The 22,312-nt window shown below is 38.0% G+C and overlaps 1 protein-coding gene across 7 annotated transcripts in view; it reads left to right on the top strand.

Moving 5' to 3' along the window:
* Positions 1-129: 129 nt before the first annotated feature.
* LOC111155265 (calcium voltage-gated channel auxiliary subunit alpha2delta 1) overlaps positions 130-22,312 on the top strand; it is a 504,879-nt gene continuing 482,696 nt past the window's right edge. For all 7 annotated transcript variants that reach the window (XM_022515388.1, XM_022515390.1, XM_022515387.1 and 4 more), the window contains exon 1: positions 130-364. In XM_022515388.1, coding sequence (XP_022371096.1) covers positions 270-364 — 95 coding nt within the window. In that variant the 5' untranslated portion in view covers positions 130-269. The remainder of the gene's footprint in view (positions 365-22,312) is intronic.

The following is a 22,312-nucleotide window of genomic DNA, read 5'->3' as shown; positions in this document are numbered from 1 at the left end:
AAAGTCGCCCTTGATGGCGGCGGAGGCGCGGCAGCCGCGGCGCGGAGCAGCCGACGCGCGCTAGTGGGTCCGCCCGCCGCCGCCCCTTCCCTCGCGCGGGGTTTCGCCCCTGCCGCCCCCCGAGCCAGTCCGCGCCCCGGCCCCGGGCGCGCCAGCTCTCCAGAAGTCCGCGGTCCGGGCAGAGTGGGCGCCTTCTCCTCCCGCGGTTTCCAGCACCGTTCCTTCCCCGCGGCTGGGGAGGGAGGCGGGATTGATCTTCGATCTCGAAGATGGCTGCTGGCTGCCTGCTGGCCTTGACTCTGACACTTTTCCAATCTTGGCTGATCGGCCCCTCGTCGGAGGAGCCGTTCCCTTCGGCCGTCACGTAAGTCAGCGGGCCGGGGAGGGCCGGGAGTGCGGGCCGAGGGGTGCCGCGGGAGCTGGGCGCGGGGACGGTTCCCGACTCGCGGGGCTCTTCTGCCCGTGGGGGTGGGGAGCGATCTGGGCTCGGATCTGGAGAGGCCGAGCGGGAGGTGCGCGCCGCTTGCCGCCGGAATGCGCGCCGAACCGGCGTCTCGGGCGTCTCGGTGGGGCCGGGCTGTCCCGGGAAACGTCCGCCGACGACTCGCGGCGCCTCAGCCCGTCTCGGAAAGGATTCTTTAGACTTAAAGAGTTTAGCTGTACTGGGGAGAAAAAAGTTTCCAGCCAGATATCCGCTGTCCTCAAACCCAGTCCAGAAAAAAAAAAAAAAGAAAAAAAAAAAGTTGTGTTTGCTTGGGTGTTTTACAAATAGGTGATTTCACGCTTGCCAGGGTAGCATGGACTTCTCCCGCGCATGGCCCCGGGGGATGCTCTCTAATTGCTGTAGTGCCCAAACTCATTTAGATCCCAAATTACTGGGCGCACTTGACAGTCTCATCGGAGGAGTGCTCGCTCGACGCAGCTTCGAGTGCTGTCCACTCCGGGGGCTCGCAGGTACCGGGACCACGCCATCCAACCTCCTCATCCTTCATCTGGAGCATCTAAGTGCTGGCAGACACACCGTTCCCGTTCTTAGAATGAATAGAACCTATTCTTTGACGGAGGGATGAACGTTTCCAGAGTCGCCTGCAATTTTTTTATTTTTTACATTTCTAAAATAACTTAAAAAATTCGCAGCTGTTCTGGAAAATAGAGTTTTTAAAGGTAACTGTATAAGTCACACGGCAGGAAGGGAATGAAAAATAATTCTCTTTTCTCTTAGGCTGGAAAAAAAGAAGCAAAGTCAGTAGCTCATAAAAATATATACACGTTTTTTAAATGCGCTGAAGAGCCTATCGGGCATTTTGGGAAAGCATTTATTTTGGTCCTTAAAGCTACTTTAAAGCTTCTAAGAGTAGGTGATCTTAAATGGATGAGTCACTTTAATGCATTTTACATAACAAAAACAAAGCCCAAGGTAGCCTTCCCCGGTATTTCTGCTGTTGGGAATTATTTGCTGTCCTTTGTTGGCTGCGTGCTCAATACTGGAGTTTTGGGTGGATGCTAACAGTGAACCTTTACCAGTTGAAACCCTGCAGCGTTATTTAAGATGCAGCTTAAAGTATTTATTACATTAGGTGTCAGTGCAAGAATCCGAAGGATGCACATTCTCACCCGGAGAAGGGGAGTGTCGAGTATTTTTTGTCATTGATTTACGGTCATGTTCCTTTTTAGATAATCTTCCATAAAAATGATTGCAGATCCTTTTTGTGATGAACGAAAGGGTAAATGCCATCTGTAGATCTTTCTTTAATTGGCAGGATGTTCCAAGTGGATATTTTGAAATATATAGGCTAAGAATTACTCTAAAGATGCTTCAAAATTATTCACTCTTATTAGGAAATTACACCTTTATTGATTGAATTCTTTATTCTTTTTGTAGCTTGGCCTATAGAGTGAGAACTCAAGTGACTCGCTTGCATTTGTATCAAATGAAGAAGTGGCTCTTTAAAAAGGAGGCGGTGTGTGCAGTTTACATATTTTTAACGTGTCATTTTTAACGGACAATTTATCAGTATTTCTTTCATTTGGAGGGAATGCATCATTCACCCCACTAGGTGAAACTGTGACTTTTTAAAGATACAACAAAATACAACCTTTTATTCTTGAACATGCCATTGTAAAATATTAATGTACAGATCCTTACTGTGAGGACATCTGCAAAAAATGCTCTCCTAAAATTAAAATAGCTTAGTGTTTATGGTCAGAGATTCACTAGAGACGAGAAAGAAAATAAATAGTGGAGAAAAATAGGAATTGGGAAACCACAATTTCTTTCCTTTGAAACGATATAAAATTTTATTTTTTAAGAGTGGGAATTTAAGGTATTTTCAAATAATATGAAACATTAATAATTTTGTAGAGTGAAAGCTTAATAAAAGAGTTTGTAGAGCTAAATCAGTCTCCTGTAGGTAACATTAACGCTATTTGTGTAAGTCTTGTGTGCCTTCAGTCATTTATTTCCAAAGTTAAAATACCGTCTTCTGAGGAGAGGAGAAATGATAGTTGACATTTGTACTTCTAGTTAGGTTTCTGAATAAACTTTATGAAATTTTAAAAAGTGCAATGTTAATTTTATCAAGGTGTGCCATTTGCTTTTCTGGCAAGAAAATAATTGGTATCGAGTGTTTATCATGATAAATCTCAAATCTTGGGAAAAAATTTCAAGCTTATAAAAACTCAGTACAAAGATTATAGTATCATTAAAGGCAAACTATTACATTCTTTATATAAATTTCTCTGGAAATCATTAATAAATTCTTTTTTTTTGACAATTTTATTTTTCCCCAGAAAAAGCAGTATCAGTAGTTTTAGAAGAAGAGCATGCCATCAACACAGTATAAAATTAATTGTGCACTCACTGGAGTGAATCCTGAATTAGAATTACTAATACAAAGCTTTAATTTTTTTAAGTAGTGTTTACAGTAATATTAAAGGTTTAAGTTTTATTATAATAAAACAAATGTGTCATTTTAAATTTCTTTTTAAAATTTTCCTGCTTTAGCATATATCCTCATATAGCATATTCTTCTGGATTTAAGTATAGTTAAACTGTTCTAAGACCTAACACTAAAATGACAAGCTTCCCCTCCCCCAACCAAGAAAGGAATTTTGATACAGTTCTTTTGCTAGGTTAGGCTTTTCTTTTGGAAATGATTGTCTCAATAAAGTGTGAATCATAAATATGCCAGATGGTATCAACCACCTAATGCATATTGGTTTATATATAAATGGAAATCACATCATTTTCATGTTATAGTATGCACACGTTATATTGGTAGTTTAAGACAGAGTTTTCAAATAGGGAGTTCTCGCTTGTTCTAGAAATAATTTCTTAGCACGTAAATGAAAATACTTCTGTTTTAAAACTCGAATAATATGTATGTTAGCCAGTATTGTAATGTTAACTTAACTCTGTTGCTCTTTATTTTAGAATCTATTTACAAATCCAGGTTTAAAAAAAAAAAAAAAATCACTGTAGTTATAACTACTACTAAGGTTAAATTCTATCTAAGTCATATCATAACACCAATCAGTCAGAATAATTGGCTGATTTTAATATAAACTGTAATAGGATACATATATTAATAAGAATTATAGGTATCTACAGGAAATAGATATATCTCATGAAAGAATAGCACTTTGGGGTTTAAATACTTCAGATATAAATATTTTTTTTCTGTTATTAGACAAATTTATATTTAAAGGCTATAGAAAATAAGTTTATGTCATAATATTGGAATGGGTATCTTTTTCACGTGTTAGAAGTGACATAATTATTTTCATTGAGCTTAACAATTTCTATTCACATACTACATGTATAAGGAAATGTGCCTTAAGCTAAAATATGAGGTAAAAAGTGTAAATTAGAACCCAAGAACAATGACATTAATAAATCCCTTTCTCAGGTCTTCAATTTGTTAACTATAAGACAACATCTATTATTCCACAGGTGTATATTTAAAAGATGCAACAGTAGGTATGTTTTTCAGATAAGTAGCAACATGGCATCTTAATATTTATACATGGATATGTGTGTAGCTATTTGGATTGGCATTTGAATGAGCATTAAGCAGAGTGTAATGGAAGTGATCTAAAAAGCATTTTGGAAAGGTATAAGAATCTAAGCTTATTATGGCTTGTAAAAAGGAAATAAAACATGTTTATTATTTTAGTATGGCTTTTACTAGTTTAATTATAATCTGATAAGTGCATCTAAAATTAAAATCTATAGCAAGTTGTTCATTCTGAAAATAGAAACTTTACCACTCTTCTTCTTCAAAGAAACCTGGCTGTATAGACACTTTTCTATTATTTCTCCAACATTGATTAAAAAAAAAAATGCTTTTCATTCTCGGATTTATACATTGTAAGGTTTTGCAAAAATATACATAGCACACGCAAATTAGTTATTCACATTTACTGTTTAGATTTATAACTATATGTAAGAAAAAACAATGCTTTTAGGAATTTTTAAAGAGTTAAAAATTGTACCCATAACAAGGTATTATTTAATTGATATGTTTTCTGGAATATCATTCTATAAAACACATACACAGAAGTTTCTGTTCTTTTCCCTGTTTTTTAATACGGATACAGATTTCCAGGAAAGTAATCTATTCTTCTTAATGCACATCTTATTTTCTAATAAATGTCTTTGAACTGTTTGTAACCTTCACCTGGAGACTTAAATGGTTAAAATAAAGTGAAGTATATTTTAGGGAAATCATCTGATTTGTTGATTTCCTTCAGTCTTTTACTTGTATAGACATAATCAGTTCCAACATAACATACTTGATAAGAGTTTGAAAAAAAGAATTTGTTTCAGTATTTCTAAAAAAGTAACATTTTGTTATTACTAAAGTGTTAGACTTCCATCATTTGTAGTAGTATTGTTGTAGTATTTCAGAAAAGCGTGTAAGCTGTTCACCGTGGGGAAGGAGCTCGGTTCTATCACATTCGTCCTCATTTACTTAAGGCTCATAGTGTGCATCAGACACTGCGTCACACAGTGTCAGCCACTTTTTCTTTTCATGGGTTGTTTATGTCTAGTACCATGAACGTCCCCAAGCCTTTCATAGGATTGCTTTCTAGTAAACTTTGAACTGTATCAAGATGGTCAACCATGTAGCTTATGCGTGATTTATTGTGTGTGTGTGTGTGTGTATGTGTGTGTGTGTCCCAAATGATGAAACTCATTGTGTCATATTGTTGACAGATTTGAAAGAAAAAGGCAATTGACTTCAGTGTTAATTGAAATAAAAATGGTAGTACTTTGTAAAAATAATGTATTTACCTTTTCCTTCAGAGTCTAAAATATTAACATTGCATACATAGATAATTCGTCTACTTTGTATTATAGTATTTTATTTATTAGGTGATATTTTCTTTTTATATATCTATTTATCAGTGCATGCACACACATGTATTTCTTTTAACCTTCTTCAAGTGGTTTGCTAGGGTAGAAAAATGTCAGTGAGGTAAGTTTATTAATAGTCATGTATGCTTGAAGATTCCTGCCAATCCACATCTCTTTTTTGTGGTTGAATCTCTTTCAAAATATTTTTATAACACTAACGTTTCAGAATAATTTGTGAAGAGAATCGAATGAGATACTGGATACAAAAGTAGCTTGAAATGCTCAGGTCCTATAAAGATGAGTTGTTAACATAATTGATGAGTAACAAAGTATGATTTTGCCATCTTTTTAGCAAAATAAGTATGGGAAAGAAACTACTGCTTTTAAATGTTGGGCACCTATTAAAAGACCTTTGCATACTAAGCGGATTTTATTTTGGCCATTTAGATATGGGATACTTAGAAATTTGTGAGAATTAAACATACTTGGTATGACATGCTTTAGGAGTAAAGTATAAATATGAACAGTTTTAAAAAAATTTATTTGTAAAATATAAACTGTTAGATTTCTGTTACAGGTTTATATAACTTGTAGTAATTCAGTATTATTGCTCCTTTAAAATTGCCATTTATACAGATTTTAACGAGATCATAAACAAGGAAAGGATTGATATTGTGGCCTCAACGAACTGGCACACTTTTACAGTTAATTTCAATAATGCAGGATCAGGTTGTTGCATATGAAGCAATATTTAAAGTTCTCTTTGAATATGAATGTGGGATATTTCTGGCTAAATGTTATTTTAACATTTGCTTCTGCTGATTTTTTTTTTTTTAACCATATGCTTCTGCTGGATTAAAAAAATTAGGATACATTTAAAATTCTGTATCATAAATGGAAGAACAACTGAAAGTAGAAATGATGGCAATGGATAATAATGGTGTTGCCCATTTTAAAGGCTTCAGATTTGGGGATGATCTTACTGTCAATTTGAAAATACTTTTTCCTGGGTCATTAAAAATTTATTATAGTTGTCTCTGGGCAAACCGGAAAAATAACTCCTGTATTCTTTCATTCAAACAATTAATCGCTACTTCTCTCTCTTTCATACACCTATGCATTTACTCTTAATCATGATTTATTATTATTTGTCTCTAACATCAGATCAAATGGGGGGTTTTTGCTTTGTTTTCTACCAAGTGACCTGTGACCAGACCTCAGGACCTTCTTGCTTGAATCTTCTTTGACAGTTTCAGGGGCCTTTTTCTTTATCCTCGGACATTTGTCTCTATAGGGAAATTGTTGAGGGATTTTGATGCGCAGATAAATCGGTAATACATGATCAACACTTCTACCAAAATTGTCAAACAGTCTAGACAGTTGTTTCTTTTGACATTTTCCCACCTACTATGGGGGATAATTAGGGGAAAGAGGAGAAAGAGCTAATAAAATTGTTCTCTGTCTAAGGTGCCTACTGTCAGGCTATGGAAAGGGATGTTTAGACATTAATGATGTCTTATTTTGAGGCTTAAAGGAAGAATGGCTCAGTAAAATAAATGGGCTTAGGCACACTCAGGAAATCTGTTTTAGAAAAGCGATCAAGAGGTATTGTGGTGAAAATGCCATGAGAAATGATGCATGGGTATGAGGGGCAGACAAAGGAGCTTTCCGATTTACATGTGGTGCGAATTTACATTAAGGATGCTAAAGGGGCTACTGGTAATTTAAAAATTTTCTTTCCCTCCCCCCCACTTGCCAACTGAGCGTGGCTATTCTGGAAATGATGTTTCCTGAACATATTCATTTATAGAGACCTAAATATTTATAATATGGGCATTCACCTTAGAAATCAAAGACCATACAGTTGTCAAGATCTCAAAAATATAGAAGCAATTAAACATAATTCTTTTTGAAGAAAACCTTGGGATAATGGTTAATTAGATAAGAGATATTAGTATAACACTTTATTAAAAGCTTAAGTGCTGATTATGAAAAAAGAAATTCCAGAAGTAAATTTCTTCAATTAGATGACAATTAGAATGAAATACCTTGCAGGTAGGTAGTCTTCGGACGTCTGAGTACGTAATACAACGTTATGTTTTAATTTGCGCTTTTTTCTAAATGCCTCCTGATTCGAGTATTTTAACATCACATGTAATTTAACGATTAACGCAGGTATTGGTAATCAGTGTAAATTATGTAGTGCACTGAACTACATGCAAAATATCCAAAGTGAGGAAGAGAGTCCCCAAGGAAGACATTTACATCTCCAAACGTTCTATAAAGCAGCCAGGGATCTGTCAGAGCATGACTAAGGAAAAGCACATAGCATGTTGAAGAAAAACCGTCTATTTTGTATTAGGCATAGGGCTTCCAGATGGGAAGAGATGTTGCTGGGTTTGAGTCTGGGTTGTAAAATGTTTGCATCAGGGCTGTAATTTTATAAGACCTGAATTGGGGGATGGGCAGCGTTCCCAGCAATGTGGACGTTTGTGGTAGCCCAGCTCTGCATATTCAAACAATGTTGGCCTTCATCCTAGGGTTTTTTAAAATTAAAAAAGAAAAAGTAATACGTGTTGAATCACAGTATGTATATGATAGATTCAAGAGAGCCCATAATTGAAGTGGAGACAGGGAGAGCCATTAGTAAACCATTGCGGCGTTCCCAGAGCGAGAGATGCCTAAGGTCCAAAAAAGAATAGTGGTGAGGGGAGAGCAGAGGAGATGGGAAACATACGGCAGAAGTAAAATTTCAGGTGCTGTTGGTTACAGGATTTGGGGAATCAGGAAGAGATGAGTCAGAGATGATTCTAAGAGCCCTATCAGGTAAACCAGGCTACATTGAACTTGGTATACTAGAGATCACAGGAGGAATGGTGGAAGTACTAGTAGTTTCACTGAAGGACATCTTGAGTTTGCAGGGTCTCTGTAGATGACTGTTAGGCCGTTAGAAATAGGTATTTGAAGGGGACTTGGATAATATAGGAGAACAGTTCCAGTAGAGTGTTGAAGAAGGAATCGTGGTTTCGGTGCCTTGAGGAGTTGGTAGCCGGTGGCATTATAACAGCAAGTGCAGGTACTTTAAAGGCATTTTGCAATGTGAGGAGAGATCGAGAGAATTCGTTCAGAAAGGAAGTTTAAGGAATTTGGCATTCTTTTGTTTACAGAATAAAGAGTTCTATCAAGCAATTTGGAATTGTACATAGTAAAAACCCATAGGACTATCTTAAAAGGGGAAATATTTTTTAGTGGTAGTGGCTGGAGGGACGACCCCTCATGGGAGTTAAGGTCAAGCATGTGCCAGCAACTGCAGAAGGGGGTGGGACTGCCATCAGGATCATCTCTCATTCCCGTCTCTGGTTTTCTTTGCCTAAGTCTTCCTTCCTCTCTGTGCCTGCAAATCGGCTTTCTCTGCTTCCCAGTGTTTACTGAATGGCTGTGAGGGCTTACATTTTCTCCACTGAAGTTTTGAACCAGTTTGAGACTAGAGTCCTAGTCTAAAACATAGCCTCCTAAACAAGGTATGTCGATATTCTGAATATGGGCCGGATCGCCATCTATAGCCCGTTCAGTTGTGACTGGGAGATGGGGTTTGTAAAAAGGACTCTGGGTGCCTGGTGTTGTTGGGTCACTCCTGTACACATTGGTACCCGTTGGTACCATCTCCCGGGGAGGCCCTACATTGCAACAGGCCAGTTGCTATTACCATGAATAGAGCAAGAGACAGTTCTTAGAAAAAGGCTTGTGGAGGGTGGGGAAGGTTGTAGAGACAACTAGGTAAGTGTTACCAGACAGGAGATTTGGGCTTATCAGAGGGAGAAGGCCAAATGGCAGAGATGAAAGAGCTGAGAGAGGCCGTGATTGATGGGAGAATGTTCTGACGGAGGCAGGTGAGGAAGGGATCAAGAGGAAGAACAATGTCTTACAAAGTAACTTCTGAAATATGAAACAGCCTTGAGAATTAAAGCAGATGGTTGGAGAACAGGATAGACACACTTTTAATTTGCTGGAGATGTTTTTGGAGGAATGCTCCAGATTACAGATTCCATTCTCAAGAAGGAATGACATGATTCAGAAATGTAATACATATACATTAGCAGTGTTCAAATTTTGAGTTATACCAACTAGAGTCTTTCTTGACTTGATAGTAACAAAACTCTAGTTTACCACTGTATTCCCTTTGGACAACAACATTTGGTTCCTTTCTTTTTCTTTTTCTTTTTCCTTTACCTTTTTTTGGGACAGATTACCGTGAAGGTCTGTGTAGTTTTGCAGGTTTTAATACATGCATATGTCTATTGTAGGAAGATGTTGCAAGATATCAGTGAAAAGAAAAAAAGAAAGAGCAAATAGTTCTTTCTTTGGCCAGTAACACAATTTATTTGTTATTTGGCAGATTGGGGTAGTTTACTGCCCCACCCTGTAAGTGCTCCCACCCAACCCCATATCCAATCTTCAGCACAGGGCAGAAATTTGAATTGCAACATATCTTTGTCAAGAAAACAAAACAATGAGGTTGATAAGATTGCAAACCCCCTCCCCCCGACAGACAGAATATTCCTGCAAAGCCTTTCCCTGGTCGCTCCTTACAAAGGCATCTCAGGTCTCCCGAAGATCTGGAAATGACCTGCAGCTGCCATCACAGCGGTTCCCTGAGTGTCCAAGATGACTGAATGAATGGCTTGGATCGCAAATGCCAGTGGATCTAAGAATCAGTCGTGATCTCACTGGTCCCAGCTCTGTGTGGAAAAACCACCCTTGTGGTTTGTAACAAGAGATGAATAGAGTCAGACGGGAAGAGTGGACTTTTTATTTCCCTTTTGCGACCTTACTCTTATTTTCTCTCTTGTAGGTATTCACAGTGTACTTGAGTCTATGTTGATGTCTCTTCCCGAAGCATGTCCGGACACTAGTAATTACTAACAGCTATCTTCCAACGATTATAATTTTGCTTTCTGATCAGTTGCAGCTGCTGGTGTATGCCAAGTGCTGGGAATTAACACGGTGTGTTTTTTAAGCCATTGAACCCTCAAGCTGGTCCCCTAAGAGAAGTATTATTATCTTCCCTGTTTTATAGATGAGGAAAGTTAACTTTAGAGTATGAAGAACCTTTCAGGATTTTCTTAGGACCGAAAAATTTGATTCCAAGCAGATTGATTCAGAATCCGACCCCTACCTGCTGTACTTTGCTATCCTGTTACGGCCGGAGCTCCCTGTGCCGGCCTCCATCCTCCCACCTGCTCCTGTTGCGGACGGCTGCATAGTCCAGCCGTGGGGTCGAGTGCAAAGAGGCGTCATTGTATAGTGGAGCAGAAGCAACTCTGTTTCAATATTTCCATCTGCAGAACAAGGATAATATTAACTTAATCTTGAACCACAGTGTTATAAGGATCAGAGGAGAGGATGCATGGGGAAATTTGCAGGACTGTTTAACGGGCAGACTTTATTATTTGTACCACTTGGTGAGTTTTCTGTCTTCCAGAGATCATGAATTGATGACTGAGGTTTAGTGAGCTAGATTCTTGTGCTAATATATCACTCGGGCCATTAGAAAAGCCTGAATTGAATGGGCAAAGGAACACTTAGCAGGCCTGAGAAATCTCTCTTCCAAGGCCTTGTGTAGCCTTTAATCCTAAAGCGGAAATGAAAGGACTAGTGAGAGCGAAGTGTTCTGTCTCGGGGTTCAGGACACAACCTGTGTCCTAAAAAGGACCACGAAGACAGCAGAACCACAAAAGAATTGATGTGTTTTATCTTGATGTTTCAGCCAACACCTGTTGTCTGAGAACTGTGCCCCAGGAAGTTGAATCTATTTTTAAAAAGCCATCCCTTTGCTGATAACCTCTCATTTTCAAACACAGATGTGAGTTTTCAGCTTTGAGACAGACTCTTGGAAAGTTAATAAAGCAATGTGGCCACGATGTTTATAGAAATGAGTTCAGACAACCCTACAAATTGGGTGAGCACAGAGGAGTAAAATCGAGGCCAGTTGCATTTTTAGCAACCAACGCAGAAGTTGGTAAAAATCTGCCAAGAGCCTACTGAAAAAGACCAATTTTCTTTTGACTCATCCAGCATGATTAGTTACACTCATTTAAGCCCACCCCTTCCCTTTACGGTATAAATGGAGGTCAGCTTGTCACAGACTCTCCTCTTTTGTTGGTAAAAATAAAACACCTAAATAAAATTGCTACTGCACACATCTAATTGATTCCTGAAGGAGAGCGATGTTTTAGATGAAAATGTGCATTAATAACATGACCCATGAGTAGTACAACTTGGGGATACCATTGAAGCTGCTCGTTTTCAAGTGCCAAGGACCAGCATTTTTATGGCAGTCATCTTGACATTTGCCACGGAAAGGAATGTGCAAGATTCTTAGGATGTTTGTCATTTTAAAAATACCAAACCCTTCATTGTCTTGACATTATATTAGAATTGACTTAAATTTGCATTCGCAGAAATGTTAGGAGAGACAAACAAATGGGCCATGTGAAGCCTCAGGAGGATAGGCACAATGGAGGGTGGACAGATTGCTCTCAATTAGACATGCAGAATGCTTGGGTGTCTCTCCAAACACCTGATTTTTCTGTCAATATACATGTAGAAATCAGGATTAATTTTCATGAGGGAAATTTTATTGTGCATGGGGAACTCAGTTCCCAGGGGATTGATACATGGTGTTAAGGTCTGCTGGTGAGTAATTGTTTAAAATTTATATTAATACTCTACGGTAATAAATCAACATAGGGGAATGGTAACTCATCACAGAGCAAACCATGTTTGTTAATTAGATGAGGTCATTCATCTCTTTAAATTATCAGATGTGACACAACCTGTCTGTGTGTTGTCTCAAAGCCAGCTGGGTCCCTGGGTGTAAATGACCATGACAGAGGGGTGGTTTGAGGATTTCAAGCCTTGGATTTGGTCCCACCCTTTCTGGGTTTTTCTACAAGTGAAGTAGATTGGCCCCTGGAATTCCATTTTTATAATATGCACAGGGATCAACAAGCTGCTCAGAATCTGTTTTTTTCTTTCTTTTCTTTCTTTTTTCTGTTTCCTCTGCATCCCCACCCTAAATAATTGCAAGGAATCATATTTATATGCTGCATATATATATTTATATATATAATAAATATATTTTATATTATATATATATTTATATATATAAATATAAGCATATTTATATATATAAATATTTATATATTTATTTATAAATTATTTATATAAAATATAAATATATAAATATAAATATATATAATAAAAATAAAAATATTATATATTAAAATATTTATATTATATATATAAATATATATGCAACATATAAATATGATTCCTTGCAAATATTTATAAATATATATATATACACCATATATATACACCATATTTATATTTATTACATATATAACAATATATTAGAATGATATATGTTACATATATTAAGCATTATATGTAAACATGTAAACATACTATATGTAGATATTGTATATAATATAAACATAATGTATATGAAATGAAAATAATAAAACTTTAGTAAAGTGTACTCTATTAGATTCAGATGTGTTACACGGATGTAGAATATATATTTAGAAGACATTATAAAAGCTGAAAGTGCTTCCTAATACCCAGAAGTGCTGTCATACATATGAAGGATTGCAGATTTCATTAGGAATAATTGAAGCATCAAAACGGTTGGAATAGGGGCACCTGGGTGGCTCAGTGGTTAGGTATCTGCCTTTGGCTCGGGTCATGGTCCCAGGGTTCTGGGATCGAGCCCCGCATCAGGCTCTCTGCTCCACGGGAAGCCTGCTTCTCCTTCACCCACTCCCCCTGCTGTGTTCCCTCTCTCACTGTGTCTCTCTCTGTCAAATAAATAAATAAAACCTTAAAAAAAAAAAAAACGGTTGGGATAGGATGTATGCTTGCTGATTACAATTTTAAAAACATTTTTTTTTATTTTTTTTTATTTTTTTTTAAAGATTTTATTTATTTATTTGACAGAGAGATCACAAGCAGGCAGAGAGAGAGGAAGAAGCAGGCTCCCCTAGAGAGCAGAGAGCCCGATGCGGGGCTCGATCCCAGGACTCTGAGATCACGACCTGAGCCGAAGGCAGCGGCTTAACCCACTGAGCCACCCAGGCGCCCCCTGATTACAATTTTAATTTTTGGTCAGCTTTGAGTCCTGTGGATCCCACTCTTTCACATCTTCCACACCCCACGGTGATTCCCTATTGTCTCACTTGCCTCGGAAAGTTGCTCGGAAGCATATTGATAGACTTTTGAGCAAAGCCAGAACCAGACTAGTCTGTCTTCTGAAAGTCCCAGGGATTCAGATTAGGCACTCTGGTATGGTTGAAAGAAATAAAGTTTTGAGTCCAGTAATGTGAAGGTTAAAGCCTGCCTCTGATACAGTCTGTAATTGTGGGAAGTTCATCTGAGTTGCAGTTTCATGCTCTGTAAAAGGGGAATCCTTCTCTATACCTCTTAGGGAAATTCTGAGGCTTAGATGAGAAGCCATCAAGTCCTGGTGTGTGTATATTCCCCCTGAATTTATGGAGTGAAGGGTGGAAACTGTTAGTTTCTTTCATCCCATTTACTTTGAAACCAGTAGAACTGAAGGTTTTTCCTCCCAGTTTTAATCCACTCCTAGGGCAGTCTCTGGACATTATTAGGGATTACTTGATTTTTCTAAATAAGCTCTTACTCTGTTCATGTTGAATAGATCAGAGCATTGGGAGAAAGCCTTTGCTGAAATGGGCATAGGAATGGGAGGACTATCTTAAACCTAACCCAGAACTTTGTTCAGTGTCCTGAGGCTGGGCTTATGGTTCCTCATGCTTTGTGTGGTGGTGGTCACCTGACCTTGGCTTGTACCTCACTGGGAGAGGTAATGAGCTGCGTCAGCTGTCCATCGGGACCAGACCCTCTCCGCTTACCACATTAAAACAGGTTCCTCCCAAGACATGTAGGTCTCTTGTATTTTAAATGAATTGGATGTTGGATTCATGCTAAGTATCATTAAAGCTTCATTCTTGGCCCTGACTACCAAGTTCTTAGATTTCAAAAAGTGCTCATCTGTGGTGTGGTTCAGCCTTTCTAACCAGGCTTCTTCATCGGAACTGCAGAACCCCCGACAGTGATTTGAGAGACTGTTTCTCAGTTTTCTCAAAAGTGGTTCATAACTGGTACCATTCTTGAAGCACAGAGCAGTTACTTCTTTTTTTTTTTTTAAGATTTTATTTATTTATTTATTTATATTTACTTGGCACAGAGAAAGAGATCACAAGTAGGCAGAGAGTGAGGGGGAAACAGGCTCCCCACTAAGCAGGGAGCCCAACGTGGGGCTTGATCCCAGGATCCTGAGACCATGACCTGAGCAGAAGGCAGAGGCTTAACCCACTGAGCCACCCAGGTGCCCCGAGAAGTTACTTCCTAAATGGATGGTTGCTTTGGAACATTAAGGCTTAATTCTCTCATGGAACTTGCCAGGTTGGTTGAAAGTGTGGATTCAGAGCTCAGCTGTCCAGTTATTAACTGGGTAACTTGAGTGGTTGGTAAAACCTCTCAAGGTTTGGAGAATGAAGAATGTTAATTCATGTAAAGCGAAGGCACATAGAAAGCACCGAATGAATATAATTTCATTAGAAGCAAGAGACTTTTGTGGAGTCAGGTGACTTAGGTTCCCACTAATAATGTGGGACCTGAGGAAGAATTCCTGGCTTTAGGACCTTCTGACACCTAATTGCTCAGCACCCGACTATTTCTTAACAACTTGGTATTATAGTGTGTCTGTTGAACAGAAACTAGATCTTTCTAGGTACTCAAGTACTCCATTGCCTGTGGGTATGTTTTGGAAAAGATCCCACCTTCCACTCCCGTATTTCAGTTTTCTCTCTTCTGATCTTTCTGAAGTTTGATTTTTTTCTGTGCTTTCTAATACTGTGTGCTACCCCTAAATTGCACTAACGCATAGTATGGTACCAGGCTTCTTTCTATATCTGGTTGAGGGGCATATTAAGAAAAATGTAATGAAGTTAGTGATATAGCATTCTTGTGTACAGAAGAACAGCGTTAGTGGTTCAATGTCTACCTGATGAATTTGTTCTGTGAGAGAGGTCCTATAGATGTTCTCCCTTGATGCTATATTTCTAGTAATTGTTGCAAACTACCTGAAGCTGGTAACTCTAAAACCGTATCAGGAATAATTGTGATACTATGTATAACATAGAATGGTGCCCCTCTCCCCCTTGTAAGACTAGTGACAAATATATCATATTTTACCTTGAGGGATAAATTAATATGAATTTTTTTTAAGATTCATTTATTTTAGAGAGGAAGGGAGAGAGAGAGAGAGAGAGAGAGAATGCACTTGCTTGGGGTGGGGGATGGGCAGAGGGAGCCGGGCAGAGGGAGAGAGAGACTCCCAAGCAGACCCTTCACTGAGTGCAGAGCCTGACACGGAGCTTGACTCCAGGACCCCGAGACCACCAGCCCAGCTGAAGCAGAGTCGGCCGCCGAAGCATCCGAGCCACCCAGATGCCCCTATCATGAAGTGTTTTAAAAAAAAAAAAAAAAACAAAAAAAACAGTATAAATCAATTATATTATACTGTGAAAAATATAAATTCTAATTTTTCAAGAAGAATTTGTATTTAAGCTCATCATGTATCTTAAAGTTCAGAGGGGGTTGTGTGTGTGCGTGCCCAGTTGACTCGCTTTCCTCCTAGTGATTAAATGAGAGAAGTCAGGAAACCTGTTAAATTCTCAGCATGTATGCCAAGAAGATTTGAATCAAATTACATAAAAGGGATTGAGCACTGACCACCGATTTAAATGAAAGCAAACGAGACAGCATCTTCATAAAGGCATTTTACATGAAGATGGATAGATATGAATCCCTTGTCTAGATTCATTTATTTATTTCGATTTGGTGTTTTTCATACTGTGTAGTATATTACCACAAACTTAGTGGTTTCACACAGCGTGCATTTTCTCACCGTTTTCTTGGTGAGGAGTCTAGCCATGGCTTATCTAGATCCTTTGCTCAGGCCTCACAAGGCTGCGGTGGGTGTTGACTGGCCTGCTCTCCCTTCTTGGGTTACTCTCTTTTCCTCTTTTAAGCTTATGTGGTTGTTCACACATCTTTGTGGTTGTAGGAGTACCTCCTCCCTGCTTCCATTTGTTCTCAGCTCCTAGATGCCACTTACTTCTTTTCCTTTCACAGAGTGGTTCACTTCTTCGAGGCCAGCAGGACAATCTCTCTGTTCAGGAGACAGGGCCCAGTCTCTCTTAACAACTTTCAACTGATTAAAAAGAATGCCTGAGGGGTGCCTGGGTGGCTTAGTCAGTTGAGCATCTGCCTTCAGCTCAGGTTATGATCTCCAGGTCCTGGGAAGGAGCCCTGTGTTGGGCTCCCTGCTCAGCGTGGAGTCCGTGTGTGTGTCTCTCTTCCTATGTCCCTCCACCCTGCTCATTCTCTGTCTCTCAAATAAATAAATAGAAAATCTTTAAAAAAAAAAAAAATAGAATGCCCAAGATAATCTCTTTTGATTAACTAGGAATCAAGCAGTTTGAGATCTTACGTGTATCTACAGAATCCCTTCACCTTTGCCACATAAGAGCCATGTCCCTTCATAATCACATGTCTGACCCCCTCTGTAGGAGAGTAGAGGACACATGGTAACCAACTTAGAATCCTTCCTTTCATAGGTTTTACTATAAGACAATCATAAAAACACCCAAAATTACAAAATAGGATACTCGTTTCTTTCCCACTTTATATGTTCACAAACTTTGGAAATGCTGGAAATAGATGAACTATCATCTTGCCTCCGGGCAAACTGTGCTTTTCGCATTGGTTTTGATCCATCCTGTAAGGAAAGTGAATTACAATGGCTCATTAACAACTCGTTACTAGTGTTTAGATGAACTTTTCACCCTCTGCAAAAGAAAGAATTCTCTGCCATTTTTAAGCCAGTATACACAATTACTGTCAATAAGTGTGTGGAAAATTGTAAGAAAGTTCTTTTGAAATATAAAGGATTAAGTTACTTCTGAGTTAAGGTTTATACCTTATGAAATCTTAGGTCTCCTGAAATTATTTGCATTTCCCTGCTTGTATAAACTTAGGTGATTTTCTCAAATCCTAATCAACATTTTTTTAAAATACATCTCGATATGGAATGGGAATGTTTCTAACTAATGCCCTAATCATAAAGTATTGATGCAGAAATGTTTATATGTAACTGAAAGCATCCATGTATAATTTCTCCTATTCAGTGAATAGATGTAGCTATGACTTCTGCTTTTCAAAGAGGAAGATGATCGTAAAATGCTTCTTCACAATACCTGAGTACTGGGTACTCAGTAAGTTTACCTTTAAAAGGGGGGCCTACTATCCTGCATGCAGTACTCTCTTGCTCATTTCATTTGGGAGGTACTGCTGATTGCCTGATTTGTTCAGGATTTCTCTTGTTATACATCTAGCACTAATTAATTTGCTAACACCAGGGGATTCCGGCCAGAGTAATTGTCTAAGCAGTGCTTTTCACAGTAACTGTGCTAAAGGAATAGAGTTGATTCTTTTTTTGGGGGGGTGTGTGTGTAAATTTTATATCCATTGCAGCTGTTGGTTTTTGTAAAATATAGTGAAAATCAGTGGGAAAATGCAATTTAAAAAGATATGGCTCTGTTTTTAGGTTAAATAGTTACGACATTACTTTTTTAAACTATTACAAACATGTCCAAACACTCTCCATTTCTATAGTTTTCCTTGAGCCATATCTGCAGAGTGCAATTTGAGTAACACTGATTTAATTGGTTTGGGGCTTAAGGTAACTAAATGGCTGTTTTCAATTTAACAGTGACATTTAAAAAATAGATTTTGATGTTAAATCATTTTTTAAAGTGACATAACCTACTTTTTTATTTTGGCTGTTGGAAAGCTATAGACTTTTTCCTCAAAATAAGCATAATATTTTAGTTTAAAAGGTTGCCTGTTTCATGGTATATAGTTGGTTTCTTAGAATTTTATGTCACTTACAAGCAAATTTGACTTTTTGTGTATTCTTTTTAGAACATTTACTATTTGAATGAGCCAAAACACTGGCTTTGGCAGAGCAGATATTTTGGTATTGCAATAAAGGGGAAGACTGCATATTCTTTATATGATTTAGTTCTGTAAATCAGAGCTAATAGGAAGGTAGCTAATTCTTTTTGATGGATTCTTGGATATATTCAAGAAACAGATGGATCCAGTATTGTTACTCCACAAATATCTTATGTCCCAGAATCAAGATGAAAACATTTTAATACAAACCTGAGGCAGGTTGATTCCCCGCACCCCCACCCCCCTTTTAAAAAAAACTGTATAAAGTGTATTTGGCTTATGAGGCTGAGGGTATATAAAAAAATCTCCATAGATACCTCACATCTCAGAGTGTCTGCCAAAATAGAAAAGTATAAACATTCTCACTGTATTGAAAAACATCTGTTTCAAACAATATGATTCTCTTAAAGGCAATTAAAAGTTTTCAAAGGATGGCTCAAATGTTCACTTAGTAAGTAGTAAGAATTGTAGAATCTTTTGATTTTGCAGAACCCGATTTCTCCTTAGGCACTTGTGTACATTGAAATTATAATGTATGAAAAGAAATTGTTGATTTTTGATCAAGCTTTGGTTATTTTCTCCCGCTTCAGCTAGAGATTTTTCTGACAACCTTTGCTAAAGATGTTCTCAAATTGTAGGATTTTTATCTAACGAAACCAAAACATACGAAGTTCTAGCCATAGACTGGTAAAACAAGATGATCTGTTCTTTATCTTATGCCATTCTATGCAGTCTCTTCTGAGTTGCATCTATCACTGTACATTTATTCCTGAATGCTTGTCTCAAGGACTTTCAGAGTTTTTCCCAATTATTGAGATAAACTAGTTTTCTAAAAAAGTCCCAGAATTATGTATTTTAAGAATCCCTTGAAGTGTCCTTACTCAATTCTTCAGTGGGTCTCTTAAAACTAATTGAATTTAACAACTCTTGATAAAGGTGCTGCATCTCCCAGCTAATACTTAGGCTGTGAAGCCAAGAACAATGGCCATATTGACATTGCTAAACAAACTCCTGCTAACCCTCCCATAGCAGCTCGCACTTCTAAGTGATTTTCAGGATAAGCTCACAAAAAAATACCTTATTGATAAATTCCATTATAACATAATTTCATGGGTCTTACATACTCGAAATTATGGCTATTTCTATGTAGTTCGAGTATTGCCTTGAAGAAAGAATGGTAACTTAGAGCATTAGAAAGACCATGATTTGAGAAATCTGCTGAAATTTTACTAGTAGAAATTGTCCAGCACCTTGGTAACCATTACAGTTAATTATTACAATAAATTAGTAGCTGTTACTAATCTTATGTGCACATCATTTAAAACATCTTGGCAAGATGATCCTCATATTTGACTGTTTCAATTTAATTTCATGCATTTGCAATTTGGCCAGAAATGTGGGTGAGAATTTAGAACCAGATGTCATTGTCTTATAAACTTTACATCTAAAAATAAAGTATTATTGGGGTGCCTGGGTGGCTCAGTCAGTTACACATCTGCCTTGAACTCGGGTCATGATCCCGGGGTCCTGGGATCGAGCCCTGTGTCAGGCTCCACCTTCAGTGGGGAGTCTGCTTGAAATTCACTCTCTTCCTCTGCCCCACCCCCGCTTGTGCTTTCTCTCTCTCTAATAAATAAATAAAATCTTTAAAAAAATAATAAAAAAATAAAGTATTATCTTCTTTGTGAGCAGGTTTGGTTAGGGTTTGGTGAGGCCTTTTTCTTACAACTACGTAGAGCAACAGGGAGAGAAAATAGGTTTAAGGGTTATATATGGATGAGGCACAAAATCCTTTGTTGCTTCATGTAATTTTTATGAGGCCAAGGTGTTATCTCCAAATTATCTATGAGATTATTCTATTGACATTTGATGGTTTTGAGAAATGAAAGTCTTTGAGTTATTTGTCCTCTTTCCCGACCATCTTTATTTATTTATTTATTTTTAAAAGATTTTATTTATTTATTTGACAGACAGAGATCACTAGTAGGCAGAGGCAGGCCACAAGCAGGGCGGGGCGGGGCGGGGGAGGGAATCAGGCTCCCTGCTGAGCAGAAAGTCTGATGCAGGTCTCCATCCAGGACTCTGGGACCATGACCTGAGCCGAAGGCAGAGGCCTTAACCCACTGAGCCATCCACGCGCTCCCTGACCATCTTTAATTAGATTTCAGATTAAGGCATATTTATTCATACCTGATCTGATTAATTTTGAGCTAGACCTTCCGCCTGGTGAGCACCGTGGAAGTGACATGGTCATTACATTTAGTAGTGTAGGAGGCAGTCACCAACTGGGTTAAATGTAGTTTTGTGTCCATCTGCCTTTCTTTCTCTATACTTCTGCCATAATATTGACTCTTTTCCTCATGGATCAAGTGCCCACAGATTCTTCCTTGGTTCATCAAATTCCTGCTTTTATGTTCCATCCATGATTTGAGACTTCCCACTCTCTTAAAACAACAACAACCAACCAAACAACCTAAGAGGAACTCTTATTTCCCAACCCACTGAGTAAACAGAACCTTTCTAGAGATAGCATTTGAAGGAGAGCTGAGCACAGATGAATCTCTAATGCATAGGCCATATCAGTGCAGACCTTATTTATTTTTTTTTTAAAGATTTTTTTTTTTTAATTTATTCATTTGACAGATAGAGATCACAAGTAGGTAGAGAGACAGGCAGAGAGAGAGGAGGAAGCAGGCTCCCCGCTGAGCAGAGAGACTCTATCCCAGGACCCTGGGATCATGACCCGAGCCGAAGGCAGAGGCCTTAACCCACTGAGCCACCCAGGCACCCCCAGACCTTATTTTTAAAGAGGGGATATTTTTGTATTTCTGTAGTTCTCTTCAGTCTTGTAACTGCTACTATTCAGTCTTAGGGTTTTCTGTCTAACTTCAGATTCTATTCTTTAAATATCAGATATTATTGTAAAAAAGTCATCATTTTTGGTAGCTATCAGTGGCACAGATAGAGAGGTAATAGAGCCAAGCATGGCCAGTAAAGAACTACTGTGGGTTTGTGTGGTATTTTATAACAGTTAAACAGGAGTGCTGTTTTATAAAATTAGAGGTAGTAGAATGCCAGTGTAGGAGATTAAGAAGGGCAGACCGTTAGGATAAGAGGGACAAAGATGTTTTCAAGGACGTGCACTTAAAGAATTGTAGAGAATAATTGAGTTACATACTTAAAGAACTACATGATATAACCAACATGAGAGGAAAGTGTGGTTTGATTTCTTTTTGTGCTCTGATTTTTCTATCTTGTGTCGTTCTGAATTGAAGGTTGAAAATTGACTCCACATAAAACATAATACAAATTTATCAAAGGCAAGTGCTCTGCAAAATTGTTGTTTAGAATAAGGAAACAAGGATCTCAAAACACTTAAAGCAATTATTCCTTGTAGTGTTTTACAAGAAGATAGTCTGGCATTTTTTAAGAGGCAGAACTGGGTTTCTTCTTTATACACAGTTAGGTACCTTTCTAAATACTTGTCTCATGCTTTTATCTGACAACGGGAGTGGTTCTGTTTCTGGCTTCCAAGATGTGGTAGGTTAAAAGTGATGTTTTATCTTGTAAAGAAAACAAAATCAGAAATTGATAATAGGATAAAAACTGGAAAGAGGTTTTTGGGATCTTTAATTAAAATTATATGCAATTCGGTTTTGACTCATGTATATTTGTTACCAGTTTTGGTCTTTTCTCAGATTCAGATATAGCGGGATAAAGGCTAAACTATTTTAGTTTAATTTTATGATATTTGTTTATATTTCATAATGTATAGTGTTTGGTAACAATGTATAATTTTGACAAGTTTGAATGATATTAGAGAAATTTGACTGAAAATAACTATTA

This window comes from Enhydra lutris, unplaced genomic scaffold (assembly GCF_002288905.1).
Source record: "Enhydra lutris kenyoni isolate GAN:26980312 unplaced genomic scaffold, ASM228890v2 scaffoldscaffold40, whole genome shotgun sequence".
NCBI classification, from domain to species: domain Eukaryota; kingdom Metazoa; phylum Chordata; class Mammalia; order Carnivora; family Mustelidae; genus Enhydra; species Enhydra lutris.
Note: the sequence above shows the minus strand (reverse complement) of the source record. Positions and strands in the feature narration are given on the sequence as shown.